Source organism: Cupressus sempervirens, chromosome 6, assembly GCF_028749045.1.
Source record: "Cupressus sempervirens isolate cs-2001-9-10 chromosome 6, ASM2874904v1, whole genome shotgun sequence".
In the NCBI taxonomy this organism is placed as follows: Eukaryota; Viridiplantae; Streptophyta; class Pinopsida; order Cupressales; family Cupressaceae; genus Cupressus; species Cupressus sempervirens.
Genome location: NC_143123.1, coordinates 82,496,427 through 82,520,033, shown reverse-complemented (window position 1 = coordinate 82,520,033; position 23,607 = coordinate 82,496,427). Strand labels below are relative to the sequence as shown.

General features: G+C 37.7%; 2 protein-coding genes across 4 annotated transcripts; both read right to left on the bottom strand.

The window, feature by feature from the left end:
• Positions 1-9,187: 9,187 nt before the first annotated feature.
• Positions 9,188-19,126, bottom strand: LOC149551269 (uncharacterized). The gene is made up of 2 exons (XM_089786827.1): positions 11,203-19,126; positions 9,188-9,714 (listed from the first exon to the last, which is right to left on the bottom strand). The coding sequence occupies exon 1, from the start codon at positions 17,799-17,801 to the stop codon at positions 15,273-15,275; it is 2,529 nt and encodes an 842-aa protein (XP_089642953.1). The 5' UTR covers positions 17,802-19,126; the 3' UTR covers positions 9,188-9,714; positions 11,203-15,272.
• On the bottom strand, positions 9,876-22,820 carry EMB2768 (Tyrosyl-tRNA synthetase, class Ib, bacterial/mitochondrial). Of its 3 annotated transcripts, none has more exons than XM_089786828.1 (3): positions 21,771-22,820; positions 20,732-21,364; positions 9,876-10,611 (listed from the first exon to the last, which is right to left on the bottom strand). In XM_089786828.1, the coding sequence occupies exons 1-3, from the start codon at positions 22,630-22,632 to the stop codon at positions 10,568-10,570; spliced, it is 1,539 nt and encodes a 512-aa protein (XP_089642954.1). In that variant the 5' UTR covers positions 22,633-22,820; the 3' UTR covers positions 9,876-10,567. The 3 variants fall into 3 exon arrangements, with proteins under 3 accessions (XP_089642954.1, XP_089642956.1, XP_089642955.1); XM_089786830.1 differs by lacking the exon at positions 9,876-10,611 and adding an exon at positions 19,541-20,327; XM_089786829.1 differs by lacking the exon at positions 9,876-10,611 and having other exon boundaries at positions 20,419-21,364.
• Positions 22,821-23,607: the final 787 nt, after the last annotated feature.

Sequence of the window (23,607 nt, the reverse complement as noted above, 5' to 3'; positions counted from 1 at the left end):
TGATGCAAGATTTCCCTTACACCCAAAATGCTCTTGCATCAAACACTTGAGGTAATTTGAGAAGTAACCCTGTCACATCTTAGGTAATCAAAGGAAAACCAAGACAATCAACCTCCTCCTATGCTAGCCATGATGAATCCTCCTTGGCCTCCCTTTCTATTTAAATAGATACTTCTCATATGTTATGTTCCTTGTGCTTCTTCCCACACGACTGTCCAATATCTCCTCAATCTCTTGTGTAGTTGAAGTAGATGTTGGAATACTTCGTAGAGCTTCTGCAACATCATCTCCATCACCTCCCTCATAATATTCTATTTATTTGAAAAGTTGAATACTGGTGAAATATTCAATTCAATAGACAACTCTACTCTATAAGCATTTCCAAAATCATGCCTTTTCACTATCTTGCATGATCTAAACTTCTTCATTTTCAACTTATTATATGTACCCACTAAAAATATCTTCTTCCTCAAATAAACCATGACTTCATCTCCAATTTGAAATTCCTTGTACCTCCTTTTGAAATCTTCCTTAGCCTTAGATTGTGTATTCATCTTTGTAATGTGCTTCCTAATGGATGTTCTTCAAATGTTCAACAAAAGCTTCTACTCCAGCACTACTTATTTCTTCTTTATCCAACTGCTTCAATTCAGAAGTATTTCTGGGACTACTCCCATATACAATCTGGAATGGTGATTTACCAATACTTCTATTGACAGAATCATTGTATGCAAATTCTGCTTGTGGTAAAATCAAATCCCAACCTTTTGGTTTATCACCAACCAAAAATCTCAACAAATTCCCTAAACTCAAGTTCATAACTTTTGTTTGTCTTTCAGTCTGTGGATGATGGGATGAATTGAACTTCAAATATGTATTTAGTTTCTTCCACAATATACGCCAAAAACACCCAACAAACTTGGTATGTCGATCAGAAACTATACTCTTAGGCAGACCATGTAGTCTCACCACTTTTCTGGAAAACAACTCCGCCACATTAATAACATCACTTATAGTCTTCTTGCATGGAATGAAATGTGCCAATTTTGAAATCTTTCATCCACCACAAATATCAAATCATGCCCTTGTTGTGTCCTTGGTAAACCAACAACAAAATCCATTCTAACATCTTCCCATGGTTTCTTAGGTACAGATAATGGTTGGTATAACCCTATATTTTGCTTCACTCCTTTCGCCATCTGATATACTCTGCAACATTTCACAAACTTCTTCACATGTTGCTGCAACGGTGGCCAATGATATTTCTTAGCAACCAAAGCAATGGTCTTATCTCTACCAAAGTATCCAGTCAATCCTCCATTATATTCTCTCTCATGGAACTTCTAGGAATGCACAACCGACTTCCCTTGAACATCATACCATTTTGGATTATGAAACCCAACCACTTTGTCTTGTCAAGTGTAACAAGTTTTGTACAAGCTTTCCAAGCCTCACCAAAATCAAGAGCCCCTAGATACAAATTCTTGAATTCTTTCAACCCAACCCACCTCGATTTGCATTTTTGTGTTTCAAATTAAATGTATAACTCAGTAAAAATCAACCTATTTCAAATGTATTTGATTCAATTTTTCTTGACTATTCAAATATTGCAAAGCTTGGTGATCAATATACAAAACAAACTCTTTAGGAAGAAGATAGTGTCTCCACTTCTTCGATGCCTGAACTATAGCGTAAAATTCTTGATCATAAACATAATACTTTCTTTTGACATCATTCAATTTCTCACTAAAATAAGCAATATGTCTACCTTCTTGGCTCAAAACAACCCCTATTGTAGTATCACTAGCATCACAGTCTACTTAAAACACATTATTGAAATGGAAGTGCTAAAATAGGTTGCTCGGTAACTTTTTGTTTCAACAAATTGAAACTCTTATCTACACCTACAGTCCACTTAAATTCTTTCCTATCTCCTCTCCTTATTTCGGTCAAAGGTCCACAAATACTACTAAAACCTTTGATTATCTTTCTGTAAAAACTAGCTAGTCTATGAAAAGATCTTACCTCTGTTGCACTCCTTCAAGTAGGCCATTGGAGGATAGCCTTCACTTTCTCATGGTCCATTTTTAGACCTTTTGCTAATATTACAAATCCCAAATACACCAACTCATTTTTCACAAAATTGCACTTCTTCGAATTTATTAGCAAATTTTCGTCCCTCAACTTATCAAACACCTTATGAATGTTCATCAAATTCTCCTTCAATGTCTTACTAGAGATCAAAATATCATCTAACTAAACAATGAAAAACTTACCCAAAAACTCCTTCAGTGCCTCATTCATGAGGCTCATGAAAGTACTCGGTACATTGGTTAGCCCAAAAGGCATGACTAACCACTTGTACAATCCTTCCCTTTTCTTGAAGGAAGTCTTCCACTCAACTCCTTCTTCGATGCAAAGATCTATCTTTGTGAAATACACAGCTTCACTCAAACAATCCATAATAACATCCATCCAAGACAATGAAAATATGTACTTGATTGTGATCTTGTTGATAGCTCGAGAATTTGTACACATCCTCCATTCTCCATTCTTGTTAGGTGTTAATATTGTTGGCACAACACATGGACTCAAACTCTCTTGAATCAACCCCTTCCACAACAACTCATGCACGTGTTTGTTCAACTCTTCACTTTCTATTGGTGTCAATTTTGTGTGTTGCCTTATTTGGCAAATCGACTCTTGGAATCAAGTCCATCTGGTGATTGATTTTCCACACTGGGGGTAATCCATCTGGTACATTATCTGACACAATATCAGAAAACTCTCCCAATAAATCAACAACTTCTTAAAGTACCTCCTCTACTTCTTCTTTCCCATCTTTTGGGATTACTGCAAAACACATAGGCTCACGTGTCATACCTCTGAGAAATTCCTTTCCATCAACAAGACATATTCTAGCAACACCACATACATTTTTTTCTTTCTCCTTCAATGTCTTCAACTTATGTTTCATTCTATCCTTTGTGAAAGTGTAGGTATTTGTCCACCCACAATGTGCATCATGCATGTCAAATTGCCATGACCTACCCAACAATATATGACATATGTCCATAGGTATGATATCACACAACACCTCATCCTGGTAACCCCAATCTTGAACTTTATTAAGCATTTCTCATTGACCATGACTAAGTGGTCATCCTGCACCTAGGCAAATACGATATGTGATGTTGGAAGGATTAAATGGGAAACAAGATACTAAGAGGGGGACAGTGAATTAGGATCTTAAACTTTTACTTAAAAAATTAAATTATTGAATTCACACCTAATTCATCTCATAGCTTAGATCTAACATTGAAACTATAATGTTGAATAGAAAATGAATACATCACATCCATGAAAGATTCAACACATAACACAAATGATTTGGTAACCCAAAAACACTTCAATGTGAAGTTGAAACTAGGGTGGGGATGAAACTCACAAATCTTGACTATGTTGCAACAATAAAGTTAACCTGTTAGGGTTACATTGTTTGATCATAATATATGATCTCCCCTTTGAGGGATATGCCCTATTAAAAGCTTGAAGACTATTAAGTCCTACCTTGTTAAAGGATTTCACACCTACAATTAAGTAAGGATTTTGTTAAGAGGTTTACATAACCTGTTAGGATCACTTAGTTAAGAGATTTTCCCTAATTCAATATTGCTAAAAACTAATTCAATACCTAACTCTTGGTTTTCTTTGCAAGCTGATTTTGGATCTCCTCTATACAATGTCTTGATATGATCTCTCAATCTGATATCTCCTTTTAGTCCTTCACTGCATCGATTGCTCTATTTGATCTCCTTTCAGGCAACCTTTCTTGCTCTGGTCTATCCTTGATCGCTTCTTCACTTGCGCATTCGTTCACATGTGCATATTCTTCTCTATCTGTTCGCATCCTTATCTTATCATCACACACGTTGATTCTAGGGTTAGAATCCACAAATAGATGTTCTTCGAAAGTTTTGGATCTCAATCAGCGGTTTATAATTCATCTCCTTTTGTCATTTATTTCTGATTTGTTGATCTGCATTCCTCGAGATCATTACCTTTTGTAATGACTTGTAATCTCCATCTTAACTGTCTTTACAAACATTAAATATCATATGGAAGACGACCAAAATGATTTATGTAGATGTTTGTGCAAATACAAAGTCATATGACAAAACTGAACTACTCGACATCTGAATGTGTTGACACTCGGTCATTGGTAACATTCATACCGGCACTCGACTTCTATATACATATTCTTCTTTGTTTGCTCGACAAAATTGTCTTTTCTATTTACTGTCTCTATTATAATAGCTTGGCTTACATATGTGCTCAGTCTCAATTGGGGTGCTCGACAATCACAGACTTGTTCGACATGTAATGCAAAAATAAACAAGTCGTTATATATGCTCAACCTTCATTAGATGACTCAATCATAGTGATGATTGTTCATCCTTGCCTAGTAAATGTCTAAGTGTTTGGACACTAATAGACAACATAAGCTTAGAGATCAATAATGCACATGGGTGTTTTTGCCTCTTGAGATTTAATTTTGTGACCATCTTTTTTTACACCACATTGTCAATATTTCCACCATCAATGATCACATCACAACACTTATCTTTACATTTGCACCTTGTGTAAAACAAACTCCTCCTTTGAGCAAGTTAATTCTCACCACTCAATAACACTCATTTGTTGACTAGGACTTCTCCTTTGGCATTTTTAGAATGCGATGATTTGACATCTTCATCAACATATGCTACTCTAGCCTGGCCTTTAGTTCTATCATTCCTTCCTTGGTGTTAGGAACACTCAAATTCTCTATGACCTTCTCTGTAATGAAAACTTTTTCCATAGAAGCCTCCTCTTCTAGAGCCTTGTCCTCTTCCTTTTCCTCTCAAATCTTTATTGTTTTGATCATGGAAACGGTTGGAATTGTTTCCCCTCTAGTTCTGACTGCTACTATTGGCCTCATCCTTGTTCTTCTGATCATCATTTTGGCCTCCATTAAACTATCCACCAGATCTTCTACCACGACCTCTGCCACTATTTTTGTTTTCAAACTTCTTGTTCAACTTTTCCTCAAGTCATAGGGAAAATTGGTATGCCTCTTCAATACTAGTCATTCGAACCAGACTCAACTCCTCCTGCATTTTTGGCCTTAACCCATTAAGATAATAGGCAACTTTCTCCTTATCAACTTTTGCATGGCTGATTCTTATGACAACTTGGTAGAATTCTTTAGTATACTCTTGAACAGATCTTTCAACTTGCTTCAACCCTTGCATTTCCTTCAACAAATCAAACTCATAATCCACAGGAATGAATTGTCACTTCAATTTGGCTATCATCTAGTCTCATCTTGTGATTTTGTCTTTTCCTCTTCTATTTCGTTCCAACTAGATCTCCTGCTACCAGATCTTCACATGACCCTTGAGCTTGACCTTTGCAAATTTGACCCTATTCAGATCTTCAATATCTTCATACTCAAAGTATTCCTCCAATTCATCGATCCAATTGATCAATTTCTCTAAGTTAAGATTTTTTCAAAATGCGGGAACCTCAAACTTAGGTCTTTTTCCAATATTGGAAAATGGCCCTAAAAAGTCTCTCTTTTTTTGGGTTCAAAACGACCTCTTCATAAACATTTCCTTTTTCTTCTTCATCCTCACTTTCATCTCTTACGACAAGATTTATTCTTCTGTACATTTGTTCTTCCAATGCTTGCATCCATCTCTAGAGGACTCTAAAACCCTCAGGCGCAACTCTTACGATCCTTCCACCACACTCTCTTCATGGAAGCATTTTTGCACTTCTGTTGAAACCCTAGTGCAAACTGCCTCACAATCAGTGATCTTTCCACATGCTCAGCCCAAACCACAGTCTTGGTGCAAACTACCTCCCAATTGGTGATTTGTTTACACACTCAAGAACTCCCACTTGATGAAGGGTACTCCCTTTAATACCATAATAAACAATAGAAACAAAGAACAATACAAATTGAGAGAACAAAATATGGGCTTCTTATTATCGCCACAAATTGGGAATTACAAAATTACAATATGCAAATCCACATGGGTGCCTTCCTTACAATAGTCTGCAAGACAAAGCAACGACTTTCAGCTAGAACTGTCTTAGATAACCTACGGGCCTTCCTTTTATATGCACTTTTTGCCACCCAGGAAGGTTCTAAGCCCTAATCCCTAACCCTTGAGGCCAATCAAACTCATATTATATTATTTCATTATAGTTTATTTCATAAGATCGACTCAAGGCAATTTACAAATTACATTTTCGGATGGGTCCACTTTTGGAGACCATAACTAGCAAACTATTGACCTGATGGGCTATTATAACCCCACTCTAGAATCCTCGACTAACAATCTACGTCTAATTGCACAAGTGTCCATTAGTCGAGATTTCTCCTCGTTTCAGAGCCATTTAGGCATTCATCGTCAGACCTGAAATTTGTGTAGCCAAAATTCATACAAAAAATATGCCATAACTGCACCAATACATATGATATGACAATAAAACTCATCTAGCAAGTTGATATGTGAAAGATGAACCTCCATATATGAGATTAGAACACTCTTAGCACATAGTACCAACTTAATAAAATTAGCAAGCTCTCACAAACATCATCTCTATACAAGAATAACCCTTATTCAAAATACAAAAAATGGAAATAGAAATATTTTTGAGTGATGCAAAATTGCCTTTACACTCAAGATGCTCCTACATCAATATGATGGGAGGGGCGAATCCCCCGACAACTTTATCAAATGTAAACCCAGATTCCAAATAAAAAGTCTACTTGATATTGTGTCCCAAACTAAAGGTGATTGTAAGTTAGTATCCAATACTAACCTATAAGTTACTTGAACTTTAGCCGAGAATTCACATCAATAGCAATTGTCCAATCCAAACTAAGATTCTATCATGTAACTCATTATTTCTTATGCCATATACTTACATGTAAAATGATTAAATATGTCCTAGATCTCACCTTGCGAGTTACTTGGACTATAGCCGAGAATTCACATCAATAGTAGTTATCCAATAATAGTAGTTATCTAATCCAAAATAGGATTCTATAATGGAACTCGTTATTTCTTATGCCATGTACTTATATGTAGAATGATTAAATATCCACGTTAGTGTCTAAATCATTTTGAAAAATTGAGGCAACTTTATATCTTAAGTCTTGAAAATCTTACCAACTTCACTAGATTGATATTCCTTGGCATATTCTTTGGGAATTTGGGAGACTATGAAAACTCATTGTTTGTGTAGTGTTCTTGGGGAATTTAAGAAACAATGGAAACTTGTTTGTTTGCATCCAAGCTCAACATTAGCTATGTAAACAATAAAAAATTAAATAAAAATCATTTTGATATAAGGAGGTGAAGTCTTGTTGGAAAGGGTGATCCAACAAAGATCAAATCAATCCCTACAATTTATGTGGGACTGCTTTGCACCTTTCCAAGGACTAGGCTCATTACATTTTATCTAAATATTTTCTTAGGGATTGCTTTGCACCTTTCCAAGGACTAGGCTCATTACATTTTATCTAAATATTTTCTAAGTCAAATCTATGACACCGGATTTTATAATTATATTTTTATCTTGGTCCAAGCCAAATCCCTTCCAACATGTTGCCATTTGCCCACTTTAGAGGGAAATGTTCAAAAAGTACACTACAATATCATATAAAGAGGAAAAAGCCCAATTCATTATGACCATTTAAATGTTTATGACAATTAAATTTACATATAGTGAGTATTAACATGACATGAGCATGACTTGACATATTACATGATTACTTTACATACCTTCAATGAATTTATAACTAGAGAGAAAATATTGTCATATTGCAAGCTTGTCAAGAAGTTTGTAAATACTACTAATTTTTTAAAAATGAGTTTAAATTTAGGAGACTAGTTTCTAGATGATCAAAAGCTTAAAGATCATTTTTATGGATATATGTCAAATATGGACGTATGAAAATCACTTTTATGGTTAGGCACAATTTTTTTTTGACTTTACAAATTAAACTTTAAAAATAAGATATTCTCTCATAAAAAATTCTACCAGTCTTGCAACAAAATGCCCCGATCCTCTTCATTGATTTTAATGCTTCTTGTAAACATATTTCATTTCATAAATCATCCAAATCATAACTTCAACTTAATTTAATTGTTATAATTAATCATCCACCCCATATTATTTCTATTAAAAAACTTTTATTTTCCTTCTAATAATTATATTATTAGTTTAATTAATTTAAAAATCTATCAAATTGTTGTTCAATCCCACGATACATTTAAATTCAGATGCCTCCAATTGAGTGAGATGTTTACAGAAGACTCCCTTTCCCAACATCTTTATTTAACCCATCAAAATTGATCAAAACTTGTTGCAACTTCAATTCCATTACCAAATTTCACCCAATGAAATAACAGTAAATTTCTATGATGTTTGTTTCATCACACTAAACTGAAAACCTACCATAAACAAACCTCTTCCAAAAGGTAATAAAGATTATTCACAATTTTTCAAATGGAACAAGCTCAAGTACTAAATAGTTGGGGTTTTCAAAGTGGTCAACTGTGTTCAATTCCCCACAAAAACTTAAATTAAATAGACTACCACTCCTTCGCTGCTGAGATTGCCTTCAATCATGGCATCTGAGCTGATGGAAACACTCCACAAGGCAAATATATACCCCGCCAAAAATTACATACAATAACTTCAGATTATTGTGAAATAAGTTCACATCCTAAAAGGTACAATGACTTATAGCAACCGTAAAACAAAAGCTCCAGTGCATAAACAGTCCTCAAAAGAGGCCTGCTATTGTGGGTTCACAGAATGGAAATGGGTGAGTACAAAACACTTTGATCAACCTAGTTAACAGAGTTAGTGCAACATGCGACAAGTGCAACCCCTCTAGCAAGAGGAGGCTTCAGTTATAAGCTTTACAGGAGAGTAAAATATATAAATCATTATAATTTACACAATGAGCTAATGAGGTCATAGGCTACAGCCGCACACAAACATGGATGAATATTTGCTTCATATTATTTTCTCCTAAACAAATCTCGATTCATTAGGTAATTACTGACACACATATCATATGCACAGATAGCAGACCAAACAACAAAAGGATAACATGCAGTTTGCACAGGTAAACGATTTTTCTAAATTTTGATCGTGAATTCTTTTGACTGGAGCTATGAACCAGTGAGGCCACAACGGGGGACCCCATCCCCAAGATCAGACTGAGGCATTAACACCTCTCAATTGGCATCTGCCCGTTCCTTTCTTCTTCCTCTTTGCCCTCCTTTCCCCTTCCTTTCTTCATCTTCCTTCTTTTCATTCTATTCTCTCTCCAGCCTCCCTCACTCTTGTTCTCTGTCCTCCTCCTTGTTTCATTTTACTATGTTCTTCCTCCCTACCTGTCTTCCTCTCCTTATCCTCCTCCATGTGAGCACTAGTATGCACCTCCTCCATCTGTTGGTCCTCCATGTCTGCCATCCTCTTTTCCTCCAACTCTTCTTCACTGGTCAAGTCACCCCCTTCTCCTGTTGCCATCATCTGTCCTCCATCAAATGCCTACTCTCTCCGACCTAACTTGGCCAAGCATTGGCCCAGGTGAGATTCGAACCAAGGACACAGTATTAACATTGCACTTGCAACGTTGAACTGCAGGGTCAGTCCATTGCACAGGTGAACATTGTTACAATACATATCTGTCTAACAAGATCATCTAACAGTTCCTCTCAAACAAATAACATAATCGACAACAGTATATACCACTTGAAAAGATCACACTAAATTTCACAATTCATTGCCAATCATCAAGATCCAGTAATATGCAATTTTATTAGTGGTTCCAGCATAAAGGATTACAAAACAAATCATTGCTGCTAATAGTTTAATCAGCAGAATTGTCTGAATCTCAATACTTGACGCAAATATGCAGCCCATAATGTTCTCTTAAAGACCTTACAAATCCCAGATTGGGTCTCTGTGATAGTGCAATCATTGAGGAAACAGAATTCTCCTATTGACCAACCTGCTTTGCTAGTGTCGATAGACACACAGCAAAGTAGAAATGGCACCTGGGACAATCAATTACCTTCAGTGTTACCCAGGGATGGTCCCTGGTATATTTTCAGTGACCCGGTCCTGGAAACGTCTCAGAGACTTGGGGACATCTTGAGGACTTTGACTTTGACTTCTATAACAAATTAGACTTTGACTCTCAAAGTAACACAAATATGGCATATCAATTGCTGATTCTTATATTTAAAGGTTCTATTATGTATAAGTACATGCTTTATCCATGTTTTCATATAAATGTTTTAAATTTCTCTATATATTTAAATTTCCCCTATCGTTATATAGCCGTCCAACCCCCTTCCCCCAAATCAGCAAATTTTTTTGCTGTCCAGTTGTCCCCTGCCATCCCCGTCCCAGAAACTTGGGGGAACATAGATTATCTTGGATCACAAGGCTCAAGTATGCTGCTAGATGGCCCACTGGAAGCTCAATCTTACAGGAAAATGTTGCTCTTAAATTGCTGATGGTCGACCCTGCCTGGAAATAAAAATGAATTGAGCCAATTTTCCACTACAAGCAAACCCTTTAAAAGCTAAGGCATGCCTTATTTTCAAAAGAAAAATATTACAGATTAAAAATATCAAAGAAAGACTGCAATCATTCAGAGTTTTGACATTCTGCAAAATATAAGCCAATAAGAGAAAGTCCTACTTTGTAAGTAAAGAGAAGATGCAGAAATACACCCAGATACACTTTACTTGGTGTTTTAGGGCAAAAGCACCTTAATACGGCCACTGAACTAGGAAACAGGCATTTTGGCATAGCATTGACTATACCAGAAACAAGTGCCAACTGAGATACGCCACCCAACAAGTGCAAAAAACATATCTACTCATAACAAACATAAATTTAAAATATATATTCACAGGCACAAAAGCAATGTCAGTTTATTCTAATGCAACAACTTTTCCAAATGCTTAAGCATAAGGCTGAAAAATCATACATATTAGACAACCATTCAACTGCGAGCACCAAAGGAATGGGAAATGGATGACCAAATATTACAAAAGATGAAGAAATTTTACCAAATATACAAGTGAACTGGTGACTGAAATGTGTATAACTTACATGAAAGAATGTCAATGCCATTTGAAAACATGTTATTTGAACTCACTGCACTGCTGGAAGCAATTTGATGTATGTCCACACCTTGCACAATGCTGCCATGAAAAAGAAAACCCAGCTGCATATACTAACATATGGCCCGTGCAAAAAAGTGAAATATTTTAGGAAACCAGTACACACTATTGTATCCAATCTTTCAATGAAGTTATCAATAAATAACTGGCATAAGTATGAAGAGCCTACCTGATCATGGGGGCTTGTCCTTTTTACGCACTATATCCAACAACATCGAACTACTCAATGGACACAATGATAATCTACAGAGCATTAAAATGCTGTATACAACTTCTCTTTGATGCCAGTCAAGTCCAGGAAGAGAAAGACACTTCATTCCTTCAATTCCCATCACATTTTCCCTTTTATGGATTTTGTTTAATTGATATCATTGCAACTTCCATAGTAGATATGTATGCTGCTTGGTACACAACACCCCATATGTCTAAATCCTAGCCAGCCTCACAGACATATATGTGCAACATGCAAGAAAAAACATTAAAAAGCCATGCAATTCTTCCCTAGCCCTCCCTCATTTGGATGACTTAGTTTAGGAGATTTTACTAAAATGAAAACTGGCATATTTGACTAGGAAAAAAAAGCCAGCATCCAACCATCAGCCTGAAATGTCTTCTTATTTTCCATGCATAAAAAAATCAGAGATAAGAAAAACCTTAGCAACATTACTCATTTTCCAATGCAACAATATTCCCATTTTGTTCACATGAAAATTAGTCCCCAGTTATTGGCAGGGGCTAATAGACACACCAATAGCATACGAAAGGAATTCAACATGCTCTTTGTACTAAAATGCAGATCATGTGCCTTGCCTGTGCGAAAAAAACAGAAAATATTCGGAAACCGATAGACAATGTTGTATCCAATCTTTTGAATAAAGTTACCAATAACTTAACAAGTACTGGCAACAAAGGAGTAATTTATATGCAAAACAATTTATGAAATATAAAACAATCCATTGCTGAATAAAAATAAAGAGCGTACATGACCATGGGGCACTGTCCTTTTATGCAATGTATCCAACAACATCAATCTACTTAGTGGATGCAATCTGCCAAAAAGCCTTAAAGTGCTGTACAGAAGTGCTCTTCAATGCCAGTCAAATACCAGGAACAGAAAGATGCTTCTTTCTGTCCACTCCCATCACATTTTCCCTTGTTTGGGATTCTGTTCGATGATATCATTGCAACTACCACAGTAGATATGTATGCTGCTTGCTACACAACACCCAATATGTCTAAACCCCAGCCAGCTTCACAGAAATATATGTAACCAACACGCAAGAAAGAACCTTATAAAAGCCATTCAGATTTTTCCTCACCCTTCCCCATTTGTATGACTTAGTTTGGAGATTTTAAAGAAATGAAAAGCATCTTCAACTACCAAAAAATAACCAGCATCCAACCAGTAGCCAGAAAAGTCTTTTTATTTTCCATGCAAGCAAACAACAGAGGAAAAAAAAAAACCTTAGCAACAATCCTCATTTTCCTATGCAACAATATTGCCATTACGTTCACATGAAAACATTAGTACCCACTTATCAGTAGTGGCTAATAAACACTTTCCCCAATATCATAAGGAAAGGAATTCAACGGTAACTTTTAATCACAACACGTAATGTTCCAATTGTATCCTACTCAAAGGTACTATTGCTTCAAATTTCTCTGTGCAGGCGGGGCCAAGATATTCAAAGAGAGTAGACTGCAAAGGAAGCTGCCAAATCTCTAGTTAAAGAACTTGGAGAGGCGACATCACTTGAGAAATATTGGAAGCTTTTATCGCCATATGGAAGCAGCATGTAATTCTAAATATTTCACACATTAATAATTATCTGTAGAATTCCTCTGTACTTTCAAAGAGATTCTTAATTTCTGTTCTGAGCAGGGTAATCTTAATTTTCTGCGGGGGAAATTTTACTTGCTATTGTTTTCCACAAATGTCCCAGCAGCACCCTCCCCTTAAAACTAAAAGATATATTCCATGTGACCATTAGATTAAATGGTTATATTTCATCAGTTTGAATAGATGCTAACATATCTTCTTAAATTAACATAATCAGATTTCCACAATCCATTAGTATGTGAGCAATGTTTCTGGATTAGATTGTGTGAGTTTTTTTAGCATCAACGTTTCGGATCATACTACATGATCCATCATCAGGATGAGAGAACATCAGAATATGGAATGTGCAGACCAGGAAACCACAAGCAGTCCTAAAAGGAGAGGGAGGGAGGGGCACAAAGACCAAGAGGACCAAAAATAAAGACACAACCACCAAGAGAACCGGTACAGAATAACCAATCATATGTATAAATGCAGATAATGTATATATATGTAAAGGAATTTTATATTATGCATTAAAAAATGATAAAAAATAAATAACTAAATAAAAAATAAAAAATAAATAAATAAGTAGATAAATAAAAAATTAAAAAATTAAGGATCAGTGTGAAAAAGGGAGGAAGCACACGATTATGAAAATGAATAAATAACTATAAGAGGTTAAAAATACAAAAATTAGGAATTAAAAAATTAAATATTAAAATAATAATAATAAAAATAAAGAAGACTCAATCCCTTACATATATATATAAATGAACAAAAAATAAATAAATAAAAGCATGTGCAAATATTAAGAACTTATATACAACTATATCGAAATAAAATCGAACAAGCCAAAAAAATTTTGACCCCAAGAGAAAAAGCAAGAAGAGAAACATTAGAAAGGACCCTAATACCAAAACAAAGAAGCTATAAACAAAATAAATAAAATTAAGCTCAGGAGCAAAAAACCCTCAATAAATAAATAGATCGAACCTGAAAACTAAAAACGCTACTATAAGAAAATGCGTAAATATGCCATAAGTGCGAAACAGACACAACACTGGAACCAACCCAGATTAAAGAATACAAGCACAAAGAGATAAAAAACAAATCATAAATAAATAAATGAGGATAATAATAAAAAAAACAAAAAAAAAAACAAGACAACAAGATGGAAGACCCAAGGCTGAAACCAACAGCACAGGAAAGAGCTCGAGGGTTAGAGCGACACGGAGGGCTAAGACGAAACGAAAAAAGAGAGGAGAGACAACAGGAAGCAACCTGAAAAAAGAACACAGAGAACATGAGGAGGGAGGAGCTCAGAGACCACAAGGTGGGGCCAAGAGACTGAAGACGAAAGGGGGGGGGCTTCCCCATACACCGAACAGGCCAAAACGAGGGAGTGACAAGGGAAGACTTGGGGACACATCAGGGGGGGCAGGAAAGCTCGAGAAGCATCAAAGGTGATGCTGAGTATTAAGCGAGCCCAGGAGAGATTGCCAAGACAAGCTAATGGACCATCCATCATCTCGATTGAGGTTGGTAGGATGATAGTTAATTTCAATAGCTTCCTTAAGTTTTCTTTTGAAGAAGTTATCCTCCTTGGAAAGAATTTTGGCGGTCTCCAGACAAATGTGATGTTTGGTGGCCGAAGAATGCTCAGCAAGGGCAGATTTATGGGTTCTGTCATGTCTGATATCTGCACCATGCTCACGAATTCTGGTACGAAAAGAACGGCCTGTTTCCCCTATGTAAGGGGCCCCACAAGAGCACTCAATCTTGTAGACTCCCGAGTCGAGGAAAGAGTCTTTGGTGTCCTTAAGGGGAGGAACTCGATGACGCAACTGCGAAAGGGGTTTGAAAGCAGTATGAAGACCCTTTTTAGATAAGATCTTGGCCAACTTCTGAGAGATGCCATCGACAAAAGGAAGGGTGGCAAACCGGGGAGGCCGGTTGGGTGGAGGACTGAGGGTACACCTAGAAAGAAAGAAGGACTTGGCTCGATTGATAGCCTTAGAGATTTGCTTGTGAGAATAACCATTTAACATGAATACATGACGAAGATGAGTGAGCTCTTCATGCAAGTTGTCGTCATCGCAAATTCTGAAAGCTCTGAGGGCGAGGGTCTTAAGGATGCCAACCTTCTGGCTGGGGTAATGGTGGGAGGATGCGTGCAACTACAAGTCAGTGTGGGTGGTCTTACGGTGAACCTTGTGACCGAATGACCCATCAGCCTTTCGGATAAGAAGGACATCTAGGAAAGGCAACTGATAGTCTGACTCGAGCTCTTTGGTGAAGGAAATGTTGGTGACCAAACTGTTGATGTGAGAGTGAAATAGTTCAAGGTTCTCAAGCCCATGTGGCCAACAAACATTAGTGTCATCAACGTATCGTTTCCACCATTTGGGTTTGAGGGGGAAGGACTGGATAGCCATCTCCTCAAAATGCTCCATGAAGAGGTTGGCAATGACCGGGGAGAGGGGCGAACCCATGGCTACTCCATCGACTTGTTCATAGAAGACATTTTGGAAAGAGAAGAAGGTGGATCTTAAACAAAGCTCAACCAACTCTGCGATCTCATCCCCGACCTTGCGTTTGACAAGATTGATGGAGTCAAGAATGGGGACCTTGGTGAAGAGGGAAACCACATCAAAACTAACCAAGATATCGCTAGGTTCCAACTTGGTGTCCTGAATGAATTGGACAAAATGGTTGGAATCTTTGATGAAAGAGTCAGACTTTCCTAGCAGAGGCGAGATGATCTTGGCAAGGTGGGAGGCCGACAAGTACGTGGGAGAGCCAATGGTATCCACAATTGGTCTTAAAGGGATGCCATGCTTGTGAATTTTCGGAACCCCATAGATGCGAGGGGTCACCTCTTTAGAAGGTAACAGTTTTTTCTTTGTTGACTCATCAAACGAGGACTTGGCCAAACTGGACTTGACTCTCTTAAGGATCATAGAGCAAGGGTTGCGAGAGAGGATCTTATAGCTATTCGGATCTGAGAGTAAGTCCAGAACTTTAGACACGTAGTCTTGCCTGTTCATAACAACAGTGGCATTACCTTTGTCCGCTTTGGTAATGACAATGTCATTACTGCGAATTAAGTCATGGAAGGCGCGCATCTCAGAATTGGGGATATTGCGCTTGGGTGGCTTGGCATGCCTCAGGGCCACTGCACAGTCTTGCCTAATTTCTTCGGCGACATCCGCAGCTAGGCCACTAATGGCATTCTCAATCTCAATCAGAAATTTGACATGAGGGATGGCAATAGGGGTGCAAGCAAAATTGAGACCACGCTTAAGAAAATTAAAGGACAGCGGGTCAATGCTGGCACTAGATAAATTGACCACGAGTTTATTCTCCCAATCGTGAACCGAAGAGGTGGAAAGAGGAGAGCTTAGGGGTACATGCAGAATAGGGGGAGTGCACAACGAGACCGAGGAGGGCGAGACAGCCCGAAAGGTGAAAGGAGAGGAGGTCTCACCGGGAAGGGAAGGCAAGGAGGACAAAGGGACAGGAGAAGATGACGTTGGCAAGGTCGAACCGAGGCCTGAGGCAGCGGCTACGGGGGCTGCTGACATAAGGTCGGCACACCTTTGGGTGACAGGACCCGCACCAATAAGGGGAGGGGGTAGGTGCGAGGGGCACCTCAACAAATCAAATCCACGATCTGCTAATTTAATGCGAGACTTATCAAGCACGAAAGAGGACGTGTGAACAAGAGGCGTACCTGTGCAAGCTGGAAGAGATCCGTTGAGCAAAGATGACCGTTGAGAGGGGGAGGACCTCTGATCGAGCGCACCAAGGATGGGAGACTGCTGCAACCGATTACTGGAGGACCCCGCGTTAGGAATGACCAAGGGGTCGTTGTGTTGCCTGTGCACATTAGCCGCCAACGAGTGGTGAGGATCAGGGCTGGAAGCGCTCCGAGGAGAGACACATGGGTCCAAGACAAGAGAAGGCGCTGGAGTGACGCTCTGAGGAGCTGGAGCCAAGCGTCTGGGTGAAGAAGCAACCGGCGAGGGATAATGGAAGACTTGCGAGGAAGGAGCGCGCCGGGCTGAAGATGACTGGTCTGGATCATGCGAGTGATGAGGACACGCGGGTGCAAGAGGGGCCACGGGATTGCCAAGTAAAGGAGTAGACAGGCCTGCGTGGTCAACCACTGCATTGGGGACATCAGCCAAAGAGGAGGCTGAACGAAGAGAGGAGTCGCAGGCAAGAGAGAACCGAGAAGTGCCGAGCGAAGAGGAAGCATAACAGTAGCATGAACGTTGGAGCAGGTGCCAAAACTTGGCTTTTTGTCTGATGCTGCACTGTACCTGCCGCCCCACTGCTCTAGCATAGGAAGAGGTGTCTAACCTGATCCAAAGGTCTGGACGGAGAGCTGCGGCAAGTTCAAGGTGAAGGTGAAATAACTTGGCATTGAGGTGGTTGATGTCCCGCCTCGTTGACTGAATGACCGATTTGAGGAGGGAGAGACCAGCACGATGGAAGATATGTTGATTGAATACGCTCCAAAGATGGTGTGTGACTCTAACAAAACAAGGAAGAACATTCGAGTCTCTGCAACGCTTGAGGAAGGCAAGGTCTGCAATTTTCTTCATCAGCTTGATTCTGAGCATCTCTAGCTGCTTGGATTTGAAACAAATTTCCCTCCCATGAAGGATATCAATTAACATAATCAGATTTCCACAATCCATTAGTATGTGAGCAATGTTTCTGGATTAGATTGTGTGAGTTTTTTTAGCATCAACATTTCGGATCATACTACATGATCCATCATCAGGACGAGAGAACATCAGAATATGGAATGTGCAGACCAGGAAACCACAAGCAGTCCTAAAAGGAGAGGGAGGGAGGGGCACAAAGACCAAGAGGACCAAAAATAAAGACACAACCACCAAGAGAACCGGTACAGAATAACCAATCATATGTATAAATGCAGATAATGTATATATATGTAAAGGAATTTTATATTATGCATTAAAAAATGATAAAAAATAAATAACTAAATAAAAAATAAAAAATAAATAAATAAGTAGATAAATAAAAAATTAAAAAATTAAGGATAAGTGGTTTCCCTCTTCAACAATCTAATCCAGAAACATTGCTCACATATCTTTTTAAAATTACGTTTTAAAAATAAATACTGACCAAAGCACTGCAGTTCAATTGGTTGAAGGCGATAAGGATGATGGTATGTTCCTTGAACTTATCATCCAAAAAACCTTAAATGTGTTGTAGGTACAATACACAAGGGACAAGATCTGAGATCGTCCCCCTCACAACTTGGCAGAATGGGAGGCTCAGTCCTTCATTCTCACACAAAAAGGTACCATCATAGGCTCGTGCTCTCATATCAAGCAGAAAAACAAATTTATGGGTAATATGAAACCTTCCAACCAATAAAATGGTTTACTTGAAAACTTTTTGCTTTTCCCATCACAACACTGAAACAATAGATCCCTAATGAACACAGTTTCTACACCTAGCCATTAATCAAATTTGGGAATCCTTCTTTTACTCTTATCCCGAATTCAAAATTGCATCTCTTTGAAATATAAGAGCCACAAGATTAAACAAATTCCAAAGCTAGATATACTTCTACGTGGCTGTGGGAGGGGCTGTAAGTTTGGAACAACTGCTTCTAAGTTCTTTTGCTGTGCAACAGGACTGAAGAAATACTAAGTGAAAAAATTATTGAAAAGCAACCAAAATTGCGCAGTATAATTTGGAAGATATCAAAACTTGTTTTACATGTATGAATGAAAAATGTAAACATTTTAAAGAGCATGGACCAGTACCATTAGTACAATAATCAACTACCCAAATATCTAAAAAAAATATAGAATCGTTCACACAACTAAAATGAGAAATAACAAACTGGTCAAATCAACTAATATTGATGGAGTTATGATGATCTCAAAATTACCATCTCCCCAAAACATGTGGAAGAAAAAATACTCACGCATGCATAAAAATGGATATATAACTGCAAATCAACCATTAAGTTGCAAGAGTTTAAAAACCTCTTATGATTAAGCATACGTTAACAATAACCTAAAAACCATACAACATTGCTGCCTCGAGCTAACCAAGACACAAATTCCCCAATTAAACAAAAGTGAAACTACCTAGTCATCTTTAAAAAGACAAAATCATCAATAGAGATAGCCAATATGGAAAAAGCTCCATGAAGCAAAACAGTTTGCAAAGCAGTCCTGGGTTCAGATGATCAAAAGACATATCCAAGCATCCAACCTTGGTAAATTATTGCATTCAACTCGCCTGATATAATGCAATAGTGCTTCCAAAGGAGAATTCTGTATTCAAATCCCCAAGGGATATTACACGTTTAATTCAGTAGAGATAATGCCAAAGAGCTTCCAAAAGAGAATTTCAAGTTCAAATCCCCAGTAGGTATGATAAAGTGTTGAGGTTGAAATTGAACAGTATACCACAACCAACCCACTCGAGATATATCAGTTTAACTTTTAAAGCAGAATTTTAGGTTCAGAATGGATGGAAATACCAAACGGCACATCAATACACTGATGCAGCAATAATTAATGTTTGAACAAGCGTCCATGATAAATTTTGGCAAAAATCCCTGTAGTAAGGGAAACTAAAGCTAAGTCAATAAGAATGATTTTGAGTTAGTTTGTTTATGCTACAAGGAGCATTTAAACAACAGAGCAGGGGTAGTGAATAAGCAATTACATCAACTGATATGGATCAGATTTAAAATCAATTTAGGATGACAACCACAACCATCAAAATATAATATACTAATGATCTCAGATACAAATGATCTTGGTAAGGAAAACTAAGGCTAAGTCAATAAGAATGAATTTGAGTTAATTTGATAGCACTACAAGGAGCATTTAGAAACAAAGGGAGTGGGGACAGGGAATATGCAATTACATCGACTGACATGGATCAGATTTAAAATCAATTTAGAATGACAACCACAGCCATCAAAATTATAAACTATGAAAGTTGAATTTTTTTATCTTAAGAGTAAGAGCTAGGGGAAGGTCCTCAGTGCATTCTGGTAGCTTTCATAGTAGTTGTTGATCTATTTCCAATTTTCTTGATAACATTGCACCAGTATGACTTTAAAGTTGTTATTGCCGATGATGGCTGTCATTAAAGTACAAACACATGAAGATCGATGAAGAATAATGTTGGAAAACTCACCTACAATAAATTATCACAAAACTCCCCTTTGGTAAGGGAAGCTAAAGTCAAGTCTAATAATGGGTTTGAGTTAATTTGATAGCAGTACAAGGAGCATTTACCAACAAGAAAGAAGGGTGAGGGAATAAGCAATTACATTGACTGATATGGATCAGATTTGAAAATCAATTTAGGATGACAACCACCACCGTCAAAACATAATATACTAATGATCTTATACTGGACTAAAAGACTCCTAAACCACAAGAGAGACCTGGAAGATAGCAACTGAGTTTGGTGATGTCACATGCTTGCTTGATCACAGGATGTCAGAGAGCCTTAAACCTCAGTTAATTAGAAAACTGTGGATATGTATCCACTCAAACAATTCAGATTCTCAAAGTATATACTACACTTCAGGCTATTTTTACAACCATTTTGTTCTTCTTACCAGCAGAAAGAAGCAACATTTTATCATCAACAATGTCAGCTTGCTCAATAATCTTTCCCTCACTTTCTACTCTTTCATTATTAAGGTAGAAGCCTCCTTGTCTTATGAGACGCCGCACAGCTGCTTTGGTTTCAAGCAACCCTCCTTTCACCGACAAGTCCACCAGAGATGAGTTTAACACCTCGTTATATGATAACGACAATGAGGGAACATCACTGGAAATGGCTTCAATTGTTTTCCAATCCAAGCGTGTCTTCGAACCAGGTGCCAAAGCCTCTGTTGCCTTCTGCGCCTCCTGCAATCCCTCTTCCCCATGGACAAAACGAGTCACTTCCTCGGCAAGTCTCCGCTGCAGCGTATTGGGAACATACCCAGGTTTCTTCATACTCTCTTCCAAATTTAAAATTTCCTCCATGGTCAGAAAGGTGAGCTTTTTAAAGAAAATAATGACATCAGCATCTGCAGTGCCAATAAAATGCTGGTAAAACTTATAAGGAGACAGCATAGAATGCGAAAGCCAGATGGCTCCCTCTTCTGACTTCCCAAACTTTGTCCCATCGTTCTTTAGAAGAAGAGGAAATGTCAAACCATAAGCCCCCTCTTGCTGAAGAACCTTTCTGATCAAATCAGTCCCTGCTTAAGAAGAATTTTGAACGGTTCATCTCACCAACTGCCAAACGATCCCACTACTTTCAACTGCTTGAAAATGATGATTCACCTCACTTTTGAAAATACCGTAGTTCTTTATATTAAAAAAATCTGAACTCCTAAAGATTCATTGGTAAGAGTTTCCAGATTCGATCGTGTTAATTTTTTTTGCATTGACATTTTGAATCATACTCTGTTGAGGATGAATCTCAGGGTGCAATTTGAAACATTGATGCAATTTGTTTTACCACAATCAAATCTAGATACTCTTAACAATGATTATCATGGATTGTCGAAATCTCTAGTCTTTGCTCGTAAAGATTGTCAAACATTATATTGAAAAAAAATTTGCTTTATTAAAAATACAAAATGTCTAATAGATTTCCCTTACCTGCAGTAATATTTCCCCACTGATCACTTCCACCAATCTGAACCGAAACTCCCTCATTCTTAAACAAGTGAAGAAAATCATACCCCTGTAGCAACTGATAGGAAAACTCCGTAAAGCTCATCCCTTCCTCCGAATTCAACCTCTTCTTCACACTCTCCTTGGCCATCATGGTACCCACTCTCGCGTACTTCCCCACATCTCTGAGAAAATCTAGGACCTTGAACTCCTTCCACCAATCGTAATTGTTCATAACTAAAGCCCTCGGATTGCCCGACCATAGATTTTGACTTTGATTTTCCTGCCCTAGAATTCTCTCAAGGATTGCTCTAATCCCATCGGAATTTTTCCTAATAGTTGCTTCGTCCAACACTGGCCTTTCAAAGCTTTTACCAGAGGGGTCTCCAACCCTAGCGGTAGCGCCCCCAACTAATGCCACGGGCACATGGCCGCACTTTTGGAACCACGTCAAGACAATTATGCCAAGCAAATTTCCCAAATGTAAGCTTTCAGCAGTTGGATCAAACCCACAGTAAACTTTCAAAGGTTTAGAATCAGGGTTTGAACAAGCTGACCTGAGATCTTGGTGGGTCATTGTTTCGATGAGCCCGCGTTCTTCCAAAAGCTCCACCACGTTTTGACTCTGCATTCGCACTGCGTAAGTATCTACGACCGGGGTTATTTGAGCGGAAGCTTTGGTGAACAAGCTTGGATTATGATTTGTGTAAAACATCGAAAATGGACTCAATCTTTTAGGAATTTCAAGGTTGAAGTGTCGGGGTTTAATGAAAGTAGCACAATGATGAAAGGCCAGGCAATGGCGTGAAGAAGCCATTATCGACATTGGTGTTATTCTGAACGCCATTGCTGCAGAAGGACGAGTTCACAATTCGAACCCAAAGCTTAAAAATATTTCAATTGATCATATGCATTGACCTGAACGTGGGATATGATAAAAGGCTTGCCATTTTCGCAGTAAGGGGTTTTGTGGCACTAAAACCTCCCGCAGGCGATAGGCCGCTCTATTTCCGATTTTATATTTTTTGATAGTATTGGGGTTGGTTTTAATATTTGATTAAGGGCATCTTTATTTGTAAAAGAAATTATAATTATGGGATTTCACATGTACGAGGGAAGGTTTAATTCAATTAAGAGGTTACAATTTGTGGGTGTATGTTAGTCTCAGGTCTTATAGACTAGTTTGGCATCGTAAATGTTATAAGAATCTTTTATTCATTCATGTAAGATTTGTTACATTAGTTTATGGAAAGATTGATAGATTGGAGACATAATTTTAATGTTACATGTTGGCATACATTGAACCTATCAAAGGAGAACCAATATGAAAGATTTTTCCTTTCATTATAGAGGAGATGGAAGAATCAAACAATGGGCATTATTTTTGCTTGGTTATTTTTTCCATGTTAAGTTTCATTCAGTTACATATATTTTAATTTTCTAGTTTAAATGAATTGAATAAATTATGTATATAAATATTTAGTAATTTAGAATGAATAGTAAGGATTGAGATTAAATATTTATTAGTTTATGTTAAATACTAGAAATTGAAATTAGGTACTTTTTTGTGCTTTGTAAAAGATGATTTTATTGTTATAATATAATATGAGGTACATATAATCATTCAAATTGTTTGATAATGTTCCATTTTTTCTCACAAAATTGCATCATCTTAAAACAACCCAACCACTAAATACAACAACCGTCACAAATATAGTTTGGAGGGGCATATACACAAAAGCCTGCCATAACAAACTCGTCTTCCAGACGTGGATAATATTCAACCTAATTTACAACTCTCTTGACCACTTATTAATAATGA